This window comes from Odocoileus virginianus, chromosome 21 (genome assembly GCF_023699985.2).
Source record: "Odocoileus virginianus isolate 20LAN1187 ecotype Illinois chromosome 21, Ovbor_1.2, whole genome shotgun sequence".
Lineage (NCBI taxonomy): Eukaryota > Metazoa > Chordata > Mammalia > Artiodactyla > Cervidae > Odocoileus > Odocoileus virginianus.
In genome coordinates this window covers 544,049-563,190 of record NC_069694.1, presented here as the reverse complement: position 1 = coordinate 563,190, position 19,142 = coordinate 544,049, and the positions used below count along the sequence as shown (strand labels likewise).

The 19,142-nt window shown below is 42.3% G+C and overlaps 1 protein-coding gene across 1 annotated transcript in view; it reads left to right on the top strand.

Moving 5' to 3' along the window:
* ATP10D (ATPase phospholipid transporting 10D (putative)) overlaps positions 1-19,142 on the top strand; it is a 125,869-nt gene that overhangs the window by 71,254 nt on the left and 35,473 nt on the right. Inside the window, 6 exon segments of the mRNA XM_020890259.2 lie at positions 2,716-2,826; positions 2,829-2,953; positions 11,386-11,574; positions 13,937-14,543; positions 15,272-15,378; positions 17,841-17,967. Of these exon segments, the coding sequence (XP_020745918.2) occupies positions 2,716-2,826; positions 2,829-2,953; positions 11,386-11,574; positions 13,937-14,543; positions 15,272-15,378; positions 17,841-17,967 (1,266 nt within the window).

The following is a 19,142-nucleotide window of genomic DNA, read 5'->3' as shown; positions in this document are numbered from 1 at the left end:
AGAATGTTAGGGAAAGTGTGAAAAAGGAAGGGAAAATAATAATAATAAAAAATTTTAAGAAAATCAAGGACCTAGAAAGATGCTTGATGAAAAGGAGGTACTCAGTAAGTGCCAATGTTGTATCCTACAGTAGATTTTCCCTTGATGCTAGGGATGTTATTCATACGTCTACTCATACCCTTATTCATTATTCATAGAATACTTAAACTGCAAAACATGGACTCATTGAAATCAAGCGGGGAATATTGACCATTTTAAGTTTTTGGCTATATTTAGAAGCAATATAGCATGAAGACTCATAGCACTGGCTGTGGAGTTTAACAGAACTGGATATAAATGAAACTGATCTGTATCATTCTCATGAGATGGGGAAACTTACTTAATTTTTATTTCTTTATTTACAAAATGAAGGTATTGATAATATCTACCTCAGGAGGTTGTTACAGTGATTAAATGAGACAAATGACTGGCACATAATAACATTTAACAGTATATCTAAGCTATAAAGTGGTACCAGTGAGTGGGATGAAGCAGAGGTCTTCAGTGAGGAACTAGGACTGAGGTAAGTAGAAAGGAGGAGAATGGCTATCCTGAACAAAGGCATGGGTAAGCATGGAGAACCTCAGAGTATTTGGGATGCAATAAATGTATCTGTTTTTGAAGTTCAGAGGACATATAGGGAAATAGTATGTATTTTTTTAGGCAGAGAATATAATAAACTTACAGAACTGCAGAATTGGAAAGGATCTTGAAGTCACTGAATCCAAATCATTTATTTTTCCAGTAAGAAAACAGAGGCCTTAGAAAGGCAAGTGATTTGCTGAAAGCCACGTGCTCTTTGAAAGAGTTAGTCCTAGAACAGAGTCACCATGTTGCCTCCTAGTCTCTCCTTGTCCTTAAAAAACATAGACAAAAGCTATTAGAATATGTAGATGCTCTTTATTTTATAAATTAACTTCCTGGAAACCATACCTATTCAGTAGCTAGAACTGGCGTGAATACAGATAATACAATACAATTGGATTGTGAATACAATCCAAGCAAGTGTGTAGTTTTTGATTGTCTGCTCTCTATTTCAGACACTGGACATAATGATAAACAAGACAGACAAGGCCCTACCTCTCACAGAACTTCTGTTGGAGAAAATTATCAAAATTAATTTTTAAATAAAAAATATTAAAAATTGTTTCGCAGAGAATTAAAATGGGGTGATTGGGCTTCCCCAGCAGCGTGAATGGTAAAGAATCTGCCTGCAGTGCAGGAGACCTGGGTTTGAGCCCTGAGTTGGGAAGGTCCCCTGGAGTAGGAAATCCACCACACTCCAGTATTTTTGCCTGAAGAATTCCATGGTCAGAAGAGCCTGGTGGGCTACAGTCTATAGGGTCTCAAAGAGCTGGACACGACCAGCGTTTGCTTACACTTTATGATACAGAATGAACAGAAGGCACTTTGAATGGTATGGTTGAGCTAGGCCTCTCTCGGGGGGATATCAGAGTCTAGATCTGAATGACTTGGTCTTTGAATTCAGGAGTAAAACCTTCCAGTCAGATGGAGCAGCTAGTATAGGGGCCCTCAGACAGAAATGAGCTTGACAGTTTGAACGCAAAGCAAGGCCAGTGAGGCTCGATTTAGTGCGGAAGAGGGGCCAGCAAAGTCAGGTCATCAGAGGCCAGATCATTTTGAATCATGTACGCCAAGATAAGGAATTCAGATTTTATTCCAAGGGAACTCTGAAGCCACTGGAAAGTTCTGTGTGGGCAGTAGTCTGATCTGCTCTGTCTTTGGAAGATCTCTCTAGCTACTGTTTCAGGAGTGGAGTGCGTGGAGCAAGGGGACCAGTCAGGAGGCTGCTGTTCTCGTCCGTTTGGGAGATGGTGGTGGGTTGGAGTAAGGTGACGGAGATGAAGAGGAGTTCAGGTATTTGGGATATATTTCAGATGAATAATAGATAGCTGTTGGTGATGCTTTCAATACTAGGGATAAGGAAGAAAAGAGAAAGCAAAGATAATCCTAGATTTTTGGTGTAAGTAGCTAGGTAGATATTTAGGTTTCATTTACAAAGATGAGGAAGACCAGAGAAAGAGTGATTTGATGGGAGCCTGGGGGAATAGCAAGAGCAGTCTACATTCACCATACCAAATTTAAGATGTCCAGTATTTATTCAGCGAGTATTCTTGAGTATCAACTCCTTCCTTGGGCTTTAGGAATATCATATTAACAAAAGGCAAAATTCTCTGCCCTTTTGGAGTTTATATTCTTACGGATGATTCAAAGAATTAAGAATAAGGTCTGTGATGTATAGATGGTGGTGGTGAGTTCTGAGGTAGGATTTATAATGAACCGTGTGGTTAGACCTGAGAAGTCTTCACTGACAAAGGGACATGACTTCAAGGAGACTTGAAGGGGGTAAGGGAGTGAAGCATGCAGATGTGTGCCAAAAATGTGCACAGAGATACTAGTTGAAAAGTGGGACCAGATGACGCCACAGAGGACGAGTGTGTTGGTGCTGAAGGAAGGAGCCCCTGTGGCCTCTCTCATTGCTGCTGCTTTCCTCAGTGATACAAGCTCATTAACTCTGAGGATTGGAGGAGTTTGGAAGCCAAGTTTAAGAAGGAGGCGATCGCGTGAAGTAGCTATTTAAGAAAATGCTTGATACATTCGACCTGCAAGCGCTTCGTCTCAGGGAATGACGCAGTGTGGTTTTCTTTCCCTCAGCCAAGAGGTTGGAATCCTATCAGGAGGCTGCCTCTGAAGATGAAGATTCTGCCGGCACTCCCAGCGGCTCCCTCAGCAACATGGCGAAACCAAGGGCCCCCAGCTGCAGGACGTTCACGGCCGGCCTTTAGGAAGCATCTCCTCGAATCATCTTGCTGGGAGCTGTTTCGCCCTAGAAAGTAGAGAAGGAGCCAGTGAAGTACCTCATTCCAGACAGGCTGCCTTCAGTAGCCCCATTGTAAGTGTGACTGCCTGACCTGAAACTTGTCTGTCCGTGATGAACAATGAAAGAGCATTCTCATAATTATAACAGAGCCACACGCCGTTGTCTCTTCTGCCTGAGAAGAGACTGTGTGAGTTCAGTCTGGTTGCCACACATTCACAGTGTCTTAACTTTGGAGAGAGTTCAGTGTCAAGAGATAGTATACCATTTCTGAAAAACATGTTTCTGGTCAAGGTCAGTCACTTCTGAGCCTGGAGAAAGCTGCCTTGCTTTAATGATCATGGCTCACTTCCAGAACCAGCACAACTTACCGGAGGCATCTCGTACACTGGTTCAGTTCAGTTCAGTTCAGTTGCTCAGTCGTGTCAGACTCTTTGCAACCCCATGAATCACAGCAGCAGACCAGGCCTCCCTGTCCATCACCAACTCCCAGAGTTTACTCAAACTCATGCCCATTGAGTCAGTGATGCCATCCAGCCATCTCATCCTCTGTCGTCCCCTTCTCCTCTTGCCCCCAATCCCTCTCAGCATCAGGGTCTTTTCCAGTGAGTCAACTCATCGCATGAGGTGGCCAAAGTACTGGAGTTTCAGCTTCAGCATCAGTCCTTCCAGTGAACACCCAGGACTGATCTCCTTTGGGATGGACTGGTTGGGTCTCCTTGTAAGTGTGTCTAATTGATAGGGAAATTCAGAGGCCTTTTTATTTCTTTGTAATCCTCCCCGAAATCCCACCAAATCTGTGTGTTCTTCCCCATTCCTAGTCCTCAGCAGATCATTTTCCAGTGTTTCTGTATCAGAGCTCAAGAGGGTGTTTTTTTAAGTCCTGAGAGGAAAATATGGAGGAAGAACCATGTGGAAGATGGGAAAAAGGAAAGATGCTTGTGGGAAAGAATTAGAAATCAAAACTTTTGCTGCACTTAAAATCACTTTGGTAAAATTTCAACTGCCTTCCTTGCCCTCCACATCTCATTAACTCTTCCTTACCCTCACTCAAGATGAGGGTTCCCTAGCCATGAGACTGATAAGCAGTTGGTGATCTCTGAAATAGGTGACATAACAAGAAATAAACAATTTTGGGAAGACTTTTGTTTCTGCATTGAATTTACGTAGACTTTCATAGTAGAGATGCGATCTGAGTATACCTCAGGGATCTCATTTGTCCTGGAAAGGCCTGGAGGGAAATCTGGCTCTTTTCAAAGTTCCTGCAAATAGGGCAATTTAGAATCTAGGAAGATCATTTCACTGAAACTTATCCAATGCATTTCTTTGGCTCTAAGGATATCCTATCATTACCATATGTCAAGCTATTCCAAACATCTGAACTTAATTTTTCTCCAACCTCTGAGGAAAAAAAAAGGTGAAGAATGCATATAGCCTCTTCTCTGTACTCATTTTCAGGCTCTGTCAGAAGTAGATACCTGTTTTCTTCTGTTTTATCAATGTTTCCCGTTACTCTGCCGATGTTTTACCTTTGCCGCCACCTGCAGTTAACCACATGTTGAGTCCTGTTTGCTTGGAAGTCAAGGATGCTGATGACCAGGTGGGACTGAGCCGTGGCCTCCCTCTGTTTCCCGATCCAGCCTCACTCTCTTCGTGGAACAAAGGATTATTTCCTAATTTGGAGTCGTTACGGTTTTTGTACCATTTCCCCTGTCTAAAATTCATTCTCCCCTCACCACCTGCCTCTAGCTACCAGATCTGATAAAATACTTCTTTAAATATCATTTCTTCCAAAGACTCCTCAGACTCTTTGTTGCTAAGTTCTGTTTACACAGTCCCTCCTGCCCTTCAGCCCCTTAGTACTCATGGCCTTGGCCTTATTTCTGCCTCTGATGTGGACCTTGCCCCTTGAATCCTCGGCATCTGAGGTCAGCGTCCCCCACGTCTGCTGTCAGTGAAGCATCGTCATTTGACGCCGCTCCGCAGGCTGAGTCTTCCTGTTCGGTCTGTTCTGTTTTGACGCCTTGTACCCCAGCTCCGTGTGTTGTGCTGATTATATAGTTTCTCTGGGGTTGCTGCTCTGTTCTGTGTTTTGAATACCAGACCCTTACATATAGAATGATGAGGTGTTCCTGGAGATATGAGACCATCTCTCATGCTTGCTGTAGACAAGCCAATTCTGTCCTTGGAGACTAAAGATTATTTTGAGAAAACTATGGATCCTTTAACCTGAAAAGCTGACATCTGTGAAAATCATACATATGATACTAAAAGTCTATTCATGTATCCCAGGTTGTGGAATACCAGTGTGGAAGCACCGTGGGGGCTGTGATGCCTGGAAGTGAAAAGTTGTTAAGGTGGTGCCCTTCATGGGGGAGGCAAGGGGAGCGTCAGAGAGTGAGGGTCCAAGGCAGAGCGCTGGCAAAGGCGCGCCAGCGTCGGGTTAGCGTGACATTGAGGAGCTTGAGTCCTGAGTTCGCATGACCTGCTTTAGAAATAGTGAACCCTGACTGTGCGAGTCAGTGCTTTTATGCTTCTTTAATCCTCCAGAAGTTTTCATTCAGCAAGCATACTGCTCATTCTACCTGGAGTGCTATCCTCCGAGGTCTTTATATGGCTGTTTCCTTTCTTTTCACTGAGGTCCGAGCTCAGATGTCACCTCCTCAGTAAATCTTGTTGTTGTTCAGTCGCTAAGCCATGTCAGACTCTTTGCGACCCCATGAACTGCAGCACGGCAGGCTTCCTTGTCCTTCACTATCTCCTGGAGTTTGCTCAGACTCATCTGTTGAGTCAGTTATGCCATCCAACCATCTCATCCTCTGTCATCCCCTTCTCCTCCTGCCCTCAATCTTTCCCAGCATCAGGGTCTTTTCCAGTAGTTAGTTCTTTGCATCCAGTGGCCAGAGTATTGGACTTCAGCATTGGTCCTTCCAATGAATATTCAGGGTTGATTTCATTTAGGGTTGACTGGTTTTATCTCCTTGCTGTCCAAGGGACTCTCAAGAGTCTTCCTCAACACCACAGTTCAAAAGCATCAATTCTTCAATATGGTAGTAAGATTCAGTACATCTCACTGACCATCCAATCCAAAGTATGTTCCATCTCCTGCACACTTGCCTGGATCTAGAGCCATCTATTTATAGGTTAATTTATCTCCCCCACCTAGGATGTCAGTTCCATGCACCCAGGATCCCATATGTTCTGTGCACCCCTCTTTTCCTTGAGGTGTTGCTTATACCATAGATCAATAATAAATATTTATGGAGTAAATACTCCATAATGGAGGGATATTCCATTAATGGAGTAATGAAAGACAATGAGGTAATACTAGAGCCTGGGATATAAAATGGATAAGACACATCCCCAGCTTTCAGCTTTGCTCTTGATAGAGGAGGCAGACATATAAGTAATTAGAGGTAGTCCTGTATTGAAGATGCAGTAATGGTAGTTAATCCATAGTATTAAGAAGGCACAAAGAAGAGAGTCATCAACTCTCTGGGGATGAGAAGGGATCAAGAAAAGCTGCACAAAAGAGGTTAAACTTATCTTATGATTAATGAGTGGAGGGTTACACGGTAGAAAAGGAAGGAAAAGCACTCGGGGCAGACAGCAGGAGTGTGTGCAGAGGCCCAGAACCGCACATCCCGGGAGGACATAGTCGGGGGAGGAGCTGTGCATGTGTGGCTATTGGCCTTTGTCTGTTCTCTTAGGTCTTTGGTATTCAGGAATCTGAGGCAAAAGGCATTTGTATCTGTGTTTAAGCCAAAGTTGTCTGGATGGAGTGCTAAGTCCCTGGGATTGCAGTGAGGGTGGCAGCAGGGAATGAGATAAAAACCTCAGGTCCAGGTGACAGAGGGGCAGCAGAGTGCAGTGTTGGGCTTCCCAGTGGCTCAGTGGTAAAGAATCACCTGCCAAGCAAGCGACATGGGTTTGATCCCTGGATTGGGAAGATCCCCTGGAGAAGGAAATGGCAACCCACTCCAGTATTCTTGCCTGGGAAGTCCCATGAACAGAGGAGGCTGGTGGGCTACAGTCCACACGGTCGCAAAGAGTTGGACACGACTTAGCAACTGAATGACAGAGCACAGTGTTAGAATGTGGTCAGTGTCATCTCCCACGTGGAGTATCTTCGTTCACTATTAAACTTCCAACATTTTCGATTTTGCATAAACAAAGTGGGTCCAAGTCATTCTCAGTTTGAAAACAGAGTTAACATTCAGTACATAGTAAGACTATACAAAAACTTTGGCAGACACTTTGAGAGAGCAAAGAGAAGTCTTGGCCAGTGTTTGTTTTAATTGTGTTTGCACAGGGGGAAAATACAGAAAGAAATGAAGGAAGGAAAGTAGGAGAGGGAGGGTGGGGAGGGAGGGAGAAAGAAAGGTGAATGTGAAATCTGCAGCCTGGTAAGAAGACATTATATGAGTCGTGGCAGCAAATGTAAGGTTTCAAATAGTCAGATGCTGTCTAAGATTAGGACTAAGATGTACTCCCACCAGGAAACAGATAAGGCTTACTTTAAATATGGGAAGCTGTCTACATCATGTTCTGTAGTCTCTAATTAAGAGTATACAATTTTTCACTGCATAAAAAAATAAATGTCTATTTGAGGTCAAGTGGGAGGGGGTTATGTCTTTGTTTTCTAAGAATAACGTCTTTTTAATCTGTTATCCACTCCCTTCTTTATGGAATATAAAACCAGCAAATGTTTGTTAGTAATGTACAGCAATAAAATTTTATAGCTCATCCATGTGCCAGGTACTGACACAGATTCTGAGTTAGAAATCCAAAAATCTTTAAGATATGTTAACAAATCCGTAAAAAATAATGAAATAATGCCTTTTGCAGCAACGTGGATAGAGATTATCATACTAAATGAAGTAAGTCAGACAAAAACGAATATCATATGATATTTTAATTGCTCAGTTGTGTCCGAGTCTTTTGTGACCCCATGAAATGTAGCTCGCCAGGCTCCTCTTTTCATAGGATTTCCCAGGCAAGAATACTGGAGTGGGTTGCCATTTCCTTCTCCAGGGGATCTTCCTAACCCAGGATCAAGCCTGAATCTCCCACTTGGTAGGTGGACTCTTTACCACTGAGTCACCAGAGAAGCCCGATATCACTTACATGTGAAATCTAAAAGAATGATGCAAATGAGTTTATTAGAAAACAGAAATAGACTCACAAACATAGAAAACAAATTTATGGTTACCAAAGAAGAAAGGGGGAAGGGATAAATTAGGAGCATGGGATTAAGCGATACAAGCTACTATACATAAAAAAATGTTGTGGTTATATTAAGAGATACAAGCTACCATACATGAAAAGGTCTTGGAAGAGACCCTGATGCTGAGAAAGATTGAAGGCAGGAAGAGAAGGGGACGACAGAGGATAAGATGGTTGGATGGCATCACCAACTCGATGGACATGATTTTTGAGCAAGGTTTGGAAGTTGGTAATGGACAGGGAAGCCTGGTGTGCTGCAGTTCATGGGATCACAAAGAGTCGGACACAACTGAGCAACTGAACTGAATACATAAAATATATAAGCAACAAGGATTTACTGTATAGCTTGGGGAAGTATATTCAATACCAAACAATAACTTAGAATGGGAAAATTTTGAAAAAGAATAGATGTGTATATATAACTGAATCATTTTGTTGTATACCTGAAACATTGTAAATCAACTGTTCCTCGATTTTAAAAAGTATGCAAAAATCTATAAGATACAAGTTCCTTCCTTTAAAGGAACTCACCCTGTGGGGCAAGAAGTACATATACAAGGGATTATTTAAAGCTGGATGGTGTGGATTTGGTTCTTGGGTTAATTGGAATTCAGAGAAGGCAGGATCTGTCCATCACAGAAAAAAAAAAAAGAGCGAAAGTCAATTTTGAAATAGAAGGTATCCGTGAGGAAGATTTGGATCTTAGAAGAAGAAAAAAAAAAAACCCCGCCAAAGCATCTTATGCATAAGAATTGTGCGGGATCGCTCTGTACTTCTGAGTTCGGGAACTGAACGCCTTAGTCCGTCAGGGTGAACTTGTCAGAGACAGCAGCTGAAGGGAAGAGCATTTTGCTCCTGCAGCTTCGTTTTCACGTGGCTCGTTCCTTACATCTTCTGGGCTCTTCTTTGTATTGTTATGTTTCTGATGCTTTTCGGGTCTTGTGTGGTCCTGAGTTCCTCACATCTTTTGACCATTCTTTTTGTACATACAGTTTCCAATTGGAGTCCCGGCTCTGGTCAGCTCCCTGTCTTCTTTTATTCTCATGGCCACAGCATCAGTTCTTAAATTCCCTGAATGACGCATTAGACTGACTTACGTCGGCAGTGTTTGTCACCAAGACGGAACTTACAAATCTGTAATTAGTCTTAGAGTAACTTCAGAATGAAGTCCGGTCCTGATGTTCTGAAGCCAGTTACTCATCAGTGTGGAGATCATCAGTACAATAAAGTCACTGTTTGCTTCTAAGGTCTGGAACTCAATCCTGATTGTGTTCCAAACAGCAGATGTCTCCTAGAGATAACATTGCCAAAACTTTTGCATACTGGCGGCTTCTTGGAGATTCCTGGCACCTATTAAACACTTAGAAGTGCTACAATAGAGAGACCTATTTAAACATTTCTTAAACTTACTTTAGTATGGAACTCTTTGGGGTTTTGCTTAATATGCATAAACATTTTGAGAAGGATGCCTTTGGAAATACTGCTCCAGCCTATGGCATCTCTCACACTCACTAGATGCCAGGATCATCATAGCCTTCATCAATTCCATGCAGCAAGGTTCCCAAGCATCAGACCTTGCCACTCTCTTGTAACTAGCTAGCTTTAGCAAGGGGATCCTCAAGGAAGGGATGTTTCTCCCAGTAACTGAGGGCATAGCAGACTCTTGCTGGCTCAGTGTTACTCTTATGAGACTTGAGAGGAAATGTGGCCAACTAGTTAGCAGCCGTCAGACTACAAACATTTGCAAACTCTATCAAACACAACATGGTTCAAACTTTGCTAGGTAAACTATCTCAGAACAATAGATGTTGTCTTTAGATAGAAATTTAAGACTGTCTTTTGACAGCAGAAAACTGGGACCTTTGAAACCCACTGTGCGCCAGGCAAACTGCCTGGAGATGGGTGTGTCGTTCCAGAAGACAAAGGAACATAAAGTTACTCCAGTTTCTGCTGTGCTGGTCTCGCTTCAACTCACTGTCTCATTTACTTCATACAGCCACCCTCTGTGGTAGGTGTACTTTTTAAGATTATTCAGAAGAGGGAAATGAAGCTCAGAGGGTTAGTTAAATAAGTAAGTTGCCTGAGGCTCCTAGAGAGGATGTAGTGGATCTAGAGCCTGAACCCAAACCCATAGAATTTCCAGCCTGTGGTCTTTGCTTGTTGAGCCTGTGTTAAAACTTGCCAAAGTCCTAAGTGTAAAACGCAAGCCATGATCACCGAGTCTAACATCAAGCATCTCCTTATTTGAGTCTGTTCTCTCTATCGCCTCTCTTGGCTTTCCTGAAGTCAGTATGCTTTGCCAGCATCCTGGATTCCTCTAGAATACAGTGGCACTTTTTTGAAAACTTGATTCAGAGATGATGATCCCTTTTTTGAATCATCCAAAAAATTTCTAAAGCAATTGACTACATATTACAAAATTATAAAGACATTTCTACAACATTATTCTTTCATTAAAGCTAGTACTTCTAAATAAGTGTGAAAAGTACTGTGTTAAACAGAATGAAGTATTTTCCCCCAATAATCAAACTCCTTAACCCTTGGATGTTCATCGCTGACTCTGTCTCTGGGTCGGGAAGATCCCCTGGAAGAGAGCCTGACAACGCACTCCAGTCCTCTTGCCTGGAGAATCCCATGGACAGAAACACCATGAACAAGGGGGTACAGTCCATAGGGTCGCAAAGAGTCGGACACATCTGAAGCGACTTAGCATAGCAAGCGTGGATGTTCATGTCCTGTAAGGTATTACTAGGGAAATACAGATAAACTCTGTTAGCCTGCTTATAGTAGTTTTTATTTTGGAGGGTTGGTTTCTAAACAACAGTAGTGACTTGAGCCATAAAATATTTTGTTAAAATAACATAGTATGAATAACATGCTCACTTTTAAAAGAATTAATATTCATCAGTTGCTGTTGGATGAGTCTATGCCCAAAGTAGAATCCTACGATAAAATATAGCTCTGCACTGTGTATTACAAAATAAGGAAACACTCATTCAATTAGAATTTGGTGAAAGGCGTGTCTCCATCTCTTACTCTGTTTAATAATCAAGGTAATCTCCTTTCATATTATGCATTCTGGATTTCCCATTGAAGTTTTTGTCTTTTATTTCTTTTTTTTCACTTCCCATGATACCATGCACATTAAATTTTTTTAAAAAGAATAGTTTACTGTCTCATGTTTTATAGATTCTGGTTAGAAATCATGCTTCTTGTGTAGACTTAAAACTCATATTTTTAGGTGCTTATTGTAACCACACTGTGTCTCATTGGATATTCAGGAAACAGATGTGGTACCAGACACCAGGCTTTTGGACAAGTTTAGTCAGATTACACCTCTACTCTTCACCCCAACGGATGAGACTATTCCAGATCCACCGCTGGAGACTCTCTACATCATTGACTTCTTTATTGCACTGGCAGTTTGCAATACAGTAGTGGTTTCTGCTCCTAACCAACCACGGCAAAAGGTAAGACTCTAATGCAAATAGGGGTCACCTTCCAGAAGAGAACTTTGGGTTTAAATATATTTGTTATATGCTCTTTCTGTGCATGCGTGCTAAGTCGCTTCAGTCGTGTCCAACTCTTTGCAATTCCATGGACTGTAGCCCACCAGGCGCCTCTGTCCATGGGGATTCTCCAGGCAAGAATACTGGAGTGGGTTGCCGTGCCCTCCTCCAGGGGACCTTCCCTACCCAGGGATCAAACTGGAGTTTCTTACAGCTAACCTGCATTGGCAGGTGGGTTCTTTACCACTTGCACCACCTGGGAAGCCCCGTGGTCCTATATGGATTGTAATTAACAACAGTAAGAGATAACATTTATACATAGCTCAACCTGTACTCTGAATTTTTGATGTTCTGAGTGATTTATTGGTATCAATAGGTTTAATACTCCCAACAGTCCCATGAGTTAGGTGCTGTTACTTTGCTGCTCCTCATTTTACAGGTAAGCTTGAGTAACTTGCCCAGGGATACAGGACCAGTTTGTTGGGGAAATAGGATTGAACCCAGGGAGTATGGATCCATGCTACTACACTATTTTGCTTCCAGGAGGATAGCTAATGAGAGCAGTTCTTGGCAAATGTGACTCTCTTCATTTTGCTTTACTTTGCCTACCAAATTGAAGCTTTCTGTGAAACTTTTGAGACCTCCAACATATGCACTACATCAAGCAAAATATAAAGTATTAGATTCATTATCATGTTTAACGATAATATACCTTTTCATATGCCAGTTGGGTAATGTAAACTCAATTACTGGAAGATCCAATACATCTATAATATACCAAGGTTCTGCTGTTCCCACACAAGCTGAATCTTTAAAGTCTCTTTGTAGCTTAGAATTCATGGAAAATTCATTTTCAGTTTAAAAGGAAAGCTTGCTTTGGAGATTGGTGATTCACCACTCGCTGTGCTATCTTCCTTGAGTATAACTATTTCCCCTTTTGCACACATCCACTTAAAATTCAATTTGCAGCACAACCCGATTAAATTTTCATTTTCTATTAGATCATTTTCTCTTGGCAACTTCAGAGGTGGTCAGTTTTAACATAAAAATAACTTACTTCTCATTAAGCTTTCATTTGATCAGAAGCTGTATTTTTATAAGATTTCAATTAGAAACTTGCTCTTTGAAGTTATCTAGTTAGAGGATAAATCACTGGATATTCTGGTTTTCTCCTCATATAGCACCTTTTGATATACATCTGTTTCCAGTGCAGACATCTTTTGGCATTTTCTGCTTAAGAAATATAGTTGTCTTATCCCCAAAGAATGTAATATTCTGTGGCCTGAAAGAAAATCTCTGTAGGCATATAAAAGCCTAAGCCTCATGATATTTTAAGGTAGTGATAGCAAGGCGGTGAATAAAGAGCTCATTGGAATTCATGTGTAATACAGAAATGTCATCTGTAGTTGAGTTCACTTTTCATTTTTGAGTTGCCAGTAAGTTTGCAAATTGACCAACATGAGTCTCTCAAACTATCATGAAATTAATAATTATTAGGAGAAAAGTCTTTAATTCCCTGGACATTTCTAATGAGAAAATTTTAGAATTCAATTAATTGGTCTTCCCAATTAGTATTAAATTCTAAATTGAATCACTGATAAGAGTTAAGATCTAGGAGAAATCAGAATATGAACAAGAAAAAGTTCTATAAAAGTAGAAATTTGAATTCATATTATGATATTGATAGTCTTCCATAAACTACTTTATTGGCCTATTTTCCTTAAGTCAAATTAACAACCTTTTTTAGAATCTGAAAAATAAAAGAAAAAACACATTTTGTTAGTCTTTTGATTTACTTTCTTCTAGTGTTTTAAATGTGTATTACTCATTTGTTTTTCTGCTGCTCATACTATTTTTATAGCTTTTTCAGTATGGCCCTATAATCTTTATAAACTTGATATTTAAATATTATATAACATTTTAAGAAGATGTTTCTAATTTGTTATTGAATACTTATAATTTTTAAATTGTTATTGCTAGGATGCATATAATAAAGATAATTTTTTTATATTATTTTATCATGAAAATTTGCTAAAGTATGCCTACTGCTACCAATATTAGCACACTATATCTTTTGCTATGAGCTGTCAGATTTCTTCCTAAGTGGTTGTAGAAATTCACAGCGCTATCAACATTAGCACATCTTTTTCATAATGGCTGCTTTTATTTCTATTAATTTTTTGTATCATTGTTAGGTATGAAACAGTCTGCTAAGTAAGGGAGTAGTAACTTTTCATTGTCCTTTTCTCCCCTAGTTTGACTTCATAGTTGTTATTAACTGCTTTTGACTGTTTATTGAGACCTTTCATGTTATCTTTGCTAGGTCGGACTGTCTTCTCTGCGTGGAATGCCCATTAAATCTTTGGAAGAGATTAAAAACCTCTTCCAGAGACTGTCTGTCCGAAGGTCAAGCTCACCATCTCTTGGCAGTGGGAGAGAGCCGTCCGGAGTCCCGCGCGCCTTTGCGAGCAGACTCGCTCTGTTTAGTAGAGTGAAGCCAGCCTCGCCTGTGGAGGAAGACGTCTCCCGGACGAGCGGGGGCCTCCAGGGCTCCGGTAACTCGGCTTGTCCCACAGAAGCTGAGAAGGAAAGCGGCGATGCAGCCACCGCGAACGGCACGGTGGAACCCCGCGCTGGGCAGCCCTTGGCCTCCAGCCTGTGTTACGAGGCCGAGAGCCCCGACGAAGCCGCCCTGGTGTACGCCGCGCGGGCTTACCGGTGCACGCTGCGGTCCCGGACCCCAGAGCAGGTCGTGGTGGACTTCGCCGCCCTGGGACCGTTAACCTTTCAACTGCTGCACATCCTGCCCTTCGACTCAGTGAGAAGAAGAATGTCCGTGGTGGTCCGGCACCCCCTGTCCAACCAAGTGGTGGTGTACACGAAGGGCGCTGACTCCGCGATCATGGAGTCGCTGTCCGTGGCTTCCCCAGGTGGGTTCAGGCAGGACTGAGGAAGAAGTGATGTGGGCTTGGCGGTCACAGGGCCACTCTCAGTGGTCTTGTAAAGGCAAACAGGCAGCTCTGTGAGGATCCACCGCACTTGGGAAGTAGGGGAGCTGCCTAGGATTTGGTGAGAAAGCACCTAGGTTTTGGGGTTCCATAGACCAGGGTTTGAACCTGTATTCTTTTTTTTTGAAAGAATGTTGTGTAACTTACGGCAGAGGACACAGACATTTAAAACAATAGAAGATACACTCAAGTGTAGGCTTTCACATTTTTATATACTTTTTTTGCAATATTAGGGTTCTCAAGCATAGGCTTTCACATTTTTACCAAAAGATATAACATTTGTCCATAGTATAATCAGCAGATAATGGATCAAAGGGATCTACTATATGCAATATATGCAGTGCCTCTGCTCAGAGCCTAGAAAATAGCAAGTGCTCAATGGAAGACAGCCAGCATAATTATAATCATTGTTACTGCCATTATCACTGTTGTGGGAATGGTATTTGTATTAATTTCAGGGACTTTTTCTCCCCAAGGAGAAAGGACCAAGGGAAAGATTTATTCTGAGGGGATCCCTTTTATAAATGCACATTTAGGATTCAAAACTATGAGGCCTTTTGTTTGTTAAGGATTAAGCTCCCGTTATTTTTTAAACATGTCTGTTGTTGGATAAACTGGTAGGAGCACTTGTGTTTTGTCAATTATTTCAGGTGGGCCAGCTCTGGAAAAGCAGCAGGTGATGATCAGGGAGCAAACCCGGAAGCACTTGGACGACTACGCCAAACGAGGCCTGCGCACCCTGTGTGTAGCGAAGAGGGTGAGGCTGCCGGGACACCCACTGGCTTCCTCCTCTCCTGTGTTCGACCATCCTTTAATGAGAGCAAGCGTGTATGAGACCCTGATCCAGGCATCTGAGAAAGTTCCTGGGCCAGTGGCCTTCTTTTCATATAGCTTCTTTATTCCTTATATATTAGTTGGTCAGAGTTTGTCCTCAGAGCATTTTGCCGGAAAAGTTTTCAGTAGATCTGAGTATTTTCATTTGGAAGCTGCAGTGTGGCTGGGAATAAAAATCCCTGGGTCCTACTCTCTTGCTGTCAGTACCTTGTGAATGTCATTCCTCTGTCTTGTAGCATTAAATGTGCCTTTAAAAGAATGAGGCCAAAAAAAAAAAAAAAAAAAAAGAATGAGGCCAGAGACTGGCCTTTATTTTCCCCCTAGAAGTTCTTGATATTTTTTCCTTTTTTTGTTTTTACATCTTTACCTGCAAATCCAGGTAAATTCCCTAAATATTATCTAAGTTGTGATTATTCTCAGACCTCGTTTTTCCTTTCTACATAAAAAATAATGTAATAAGTAGAGAGAGTTCCAGGAAGTGATTTGAGGGGTGCTACTACCGATACCACCCCTGGGGGCATGGGAGAAACCGAGATACAGAGTCTTTTAAGAGTGAATCCGTCAAGTCTTTTGTGCCCCTTGGCCAGTGAGGCGTGGCTTCAGTATGGACCAAGTCCAGCTGCCCAGCTGTAATGTTGCTGTGTGCTGAGTTGCTTTAGTTGTGTCTGACTCTTTGTGACCCTGTGGACCCACCAGGCACCTCTGTCCGTGGAATTCTCCAGGCAGGAACACTGGAGTGGGTTCCCGTTTCCTCCTCCAGGGCCTCTTCCTGACCCAGAGATGGAACCTGCATCTCCTTGTGTATCCTGCATCGGCAGGTTCTTTACCGCTCCTGCCACCTGGGAAGCCCACTCGGCTGTAATAAGCCTATGCAAAGCCTTACACCTTTAGATCCCCTCCCTTATTAATAAGCCAAGACACGCCGAGTCCTGTCCCTACAACTGTGTCCCCAGATGCACACCTCGGTAGTTTCTTCCTCCAGTGGAGATCCGGCTAGCTCACTGATGAGTGCCGTGGCAGGAGAGGATGGCGAAGTCTGCTTAGGGTAGAGAAGGAGAGTCTAATGAGGCCTTGGGCAAGGGAAGGACGTGCTTATGGGGAAGGGAAGGGAGTCTGCCGTCAAGATATAGCTAAGGCTTTGTTCCTTGTTCCTTGTCCTTCGGTATTTTATCTGTCAGCCCACACAGGGGGATACTGGAGGAGAACCGAGGAGGCTGCTCTTGCCAGCTCTCTCTCCTGCATAGCTGCCTCCCACCCCTCTGTCATCCTCTCACTCCCTGGCGCCGAGCCCTGCAGTTAGTTTTTGCTGGCCTAGAAGCCAGAGCGTCAATTTTCTGTCCTTCACTGTGAGCTCTAACTCGTAGAGAAGCTGGAGAGAGAGGTGTAGATCGAGGTATCCACTCTTTAACGGCTGTCCGGTAATTCCTAAACCTTAGAGCTCCTGAGAGAACTGCAGACTGAATTGGGAGTCTTAACTGAATTGGAGACTGTAACTAGGTCCTGAGACCAGTGCAGGCGTCTCTCCTTTCTTTCCCAAATTCTAATTCTTGGAAACTGCCTTAGGAAAAGTAGCATATAGCCCAGCAGATGTCAGATTCTCCCAAATCAAATTACCTTGTGAGCAAGAATAAGTAGAGAAATTGGCTCACCCCATCAACTCTATGCTGCTTTATAAGAATTGAAAGTAGATTTCTTCTCTATAGCAATCTGAAGACAAAGGAAAATGTATCATTGGTTCTTTCTCTAGGAATTCCACTTAATGTTTTGTTTGGAAGAGAGCTTTTTTTCTTCACTCATCTGGCTTCCTCTTTCTTTTAACCCCTATGAATGCCTCACCCCATAAACCAACCATCAGATGAAATCAAAGGTGGGACTTTCCCAGTGGTCCAGTGGTTAAGACTCCAAGCTTCCGATGCAGGGAGCATGGGTTTGATCCCTCCCTAGTGGGGGAACTGAGATCCCACACGCCACATGGTGCAGCCAAACAGAAGAGTGCTGCTGCTGGCTATGTTAACACCTGAAGTTGAGTACCTGACACCGCTTTCTCAACTGCACCATCAGAATCACCCTGGATTTCACTTTCAAGTGGCTCCTTTCTCCTTTCTGTCTGCATAGTTCCTGGTTTAATTAAATAGATTAACCCATTTTCATCTTATGAGTAGAATTTCCCAGAGATACTGAGCTACGGGGTCCATCCATCCTCAGGGTTATACTAGTCTGATCACAGAACTTGGGAGGTTTGCTGCTGGGTATGGTATTTGGACCTGGCCTGAGTGAACCCAGAAAGAGGTATACCTAAAATGAGTTCATGGTTTGATATTTTTCTAGGGTGGGTCTTGATGGCTTTATCACATAGCCTGCCTCATAGCTTTTTTTCCCCCATAGGTCATGAGTGACACTGAATATGCAGAGTGGCTGAGAAATCATTTTTTAGCTGAAACCAGCATTGACAACAGGGAAGAATTACTCCTTGAATCTGCCATGAGGTTGGAGAACAAACTCACTTTACTTGGTAGGTGGACTACAGTGTATTGTCTTAATGGAGAATATGTTTAAATGCTTTATGTCTCTATATTAGTTATTTACCAGTGCCTTTTTCCCCCACTTTGATCTAATAGATATATGTGGTTCTATCCATCCTGTCCAGTTTGATCTCTACCCAGCTTCCAATCCTTCCTAGTCCATTTTCGACCACAGTAAACTTGACTTCATTTGTGGTAGGGTCAGGGTGATCATCCTTAAGATCATTTAGCAATTCAACACTTATCATAGAGTATAAAGCTGAATAAATACCCTTGTTCCAGAGAAGAAAGCTCGAGTTTCTTGCCAGGTATTGGATAAGGTTTTTAATATATGTTGTCTTTTTGAATCCACACTGCAGAACTGTTTTACGTAGAAGAAACTTGGGGTGCAGACTTGTTCAGAGTCACATTCTAGTCACTGGCAGAGCTGGGGAGAAGCTCAGAGCTATCCATCCCTCACTCTAGAGCCCATATTCTTTATTCTGTGCCTGCAATTGGACTAAAATTTTTCTTCTCTCTCTTACTTTTTGGTTTCAGCTAAAAGTCGCACACCTGACACCTCTTATTTCAGATTGAACTACATCTTAAAATTGCCTGGAGCAGTTTAAATAATACCAGTGCCTACCCACGGAATCTGATTCACTTGGCCTGATATGTGGCCTGGGTATTTGAATTTTTCAAAGTTCCCCAAGTAGTTCCCAAGAGGCAGTCAAGGTTGAAAAACACTGTCTTAGAGTCTGGACCTCTAGATACTAATATAATAAATGCCAACACACCAAAATACCAGTCTCTAAGCTGCATTCCTCAGGTTCAGAGAAAAGCCATGACCCGACTTGGTCTCTAGCCAGTGGAGTAATGACCTCCCTCTCAAGTCATGTCTCCATGACAGTGTGAGTGGCCTGTAACAGATCCACTTCTCCTCATCTGCAGTCCCAAACTCAGCGCACTATGTGGGTTTATTGCCAAAACTCATTCAGTGGCAAGATCAGGCCTGATTCAATTAGACAGTTTAAAGTATTTATTATCCTAGTTTGTGATTGTTGTAATTTATGTTTTGCTAAAGAAATATTAATATGCTTGATTACCAGATATTATAAGATATGACACATGTACCATGTTACCTAAAAATCTGCAGAGCTTTTGAGTTCCAAAATATAGCTAGTCT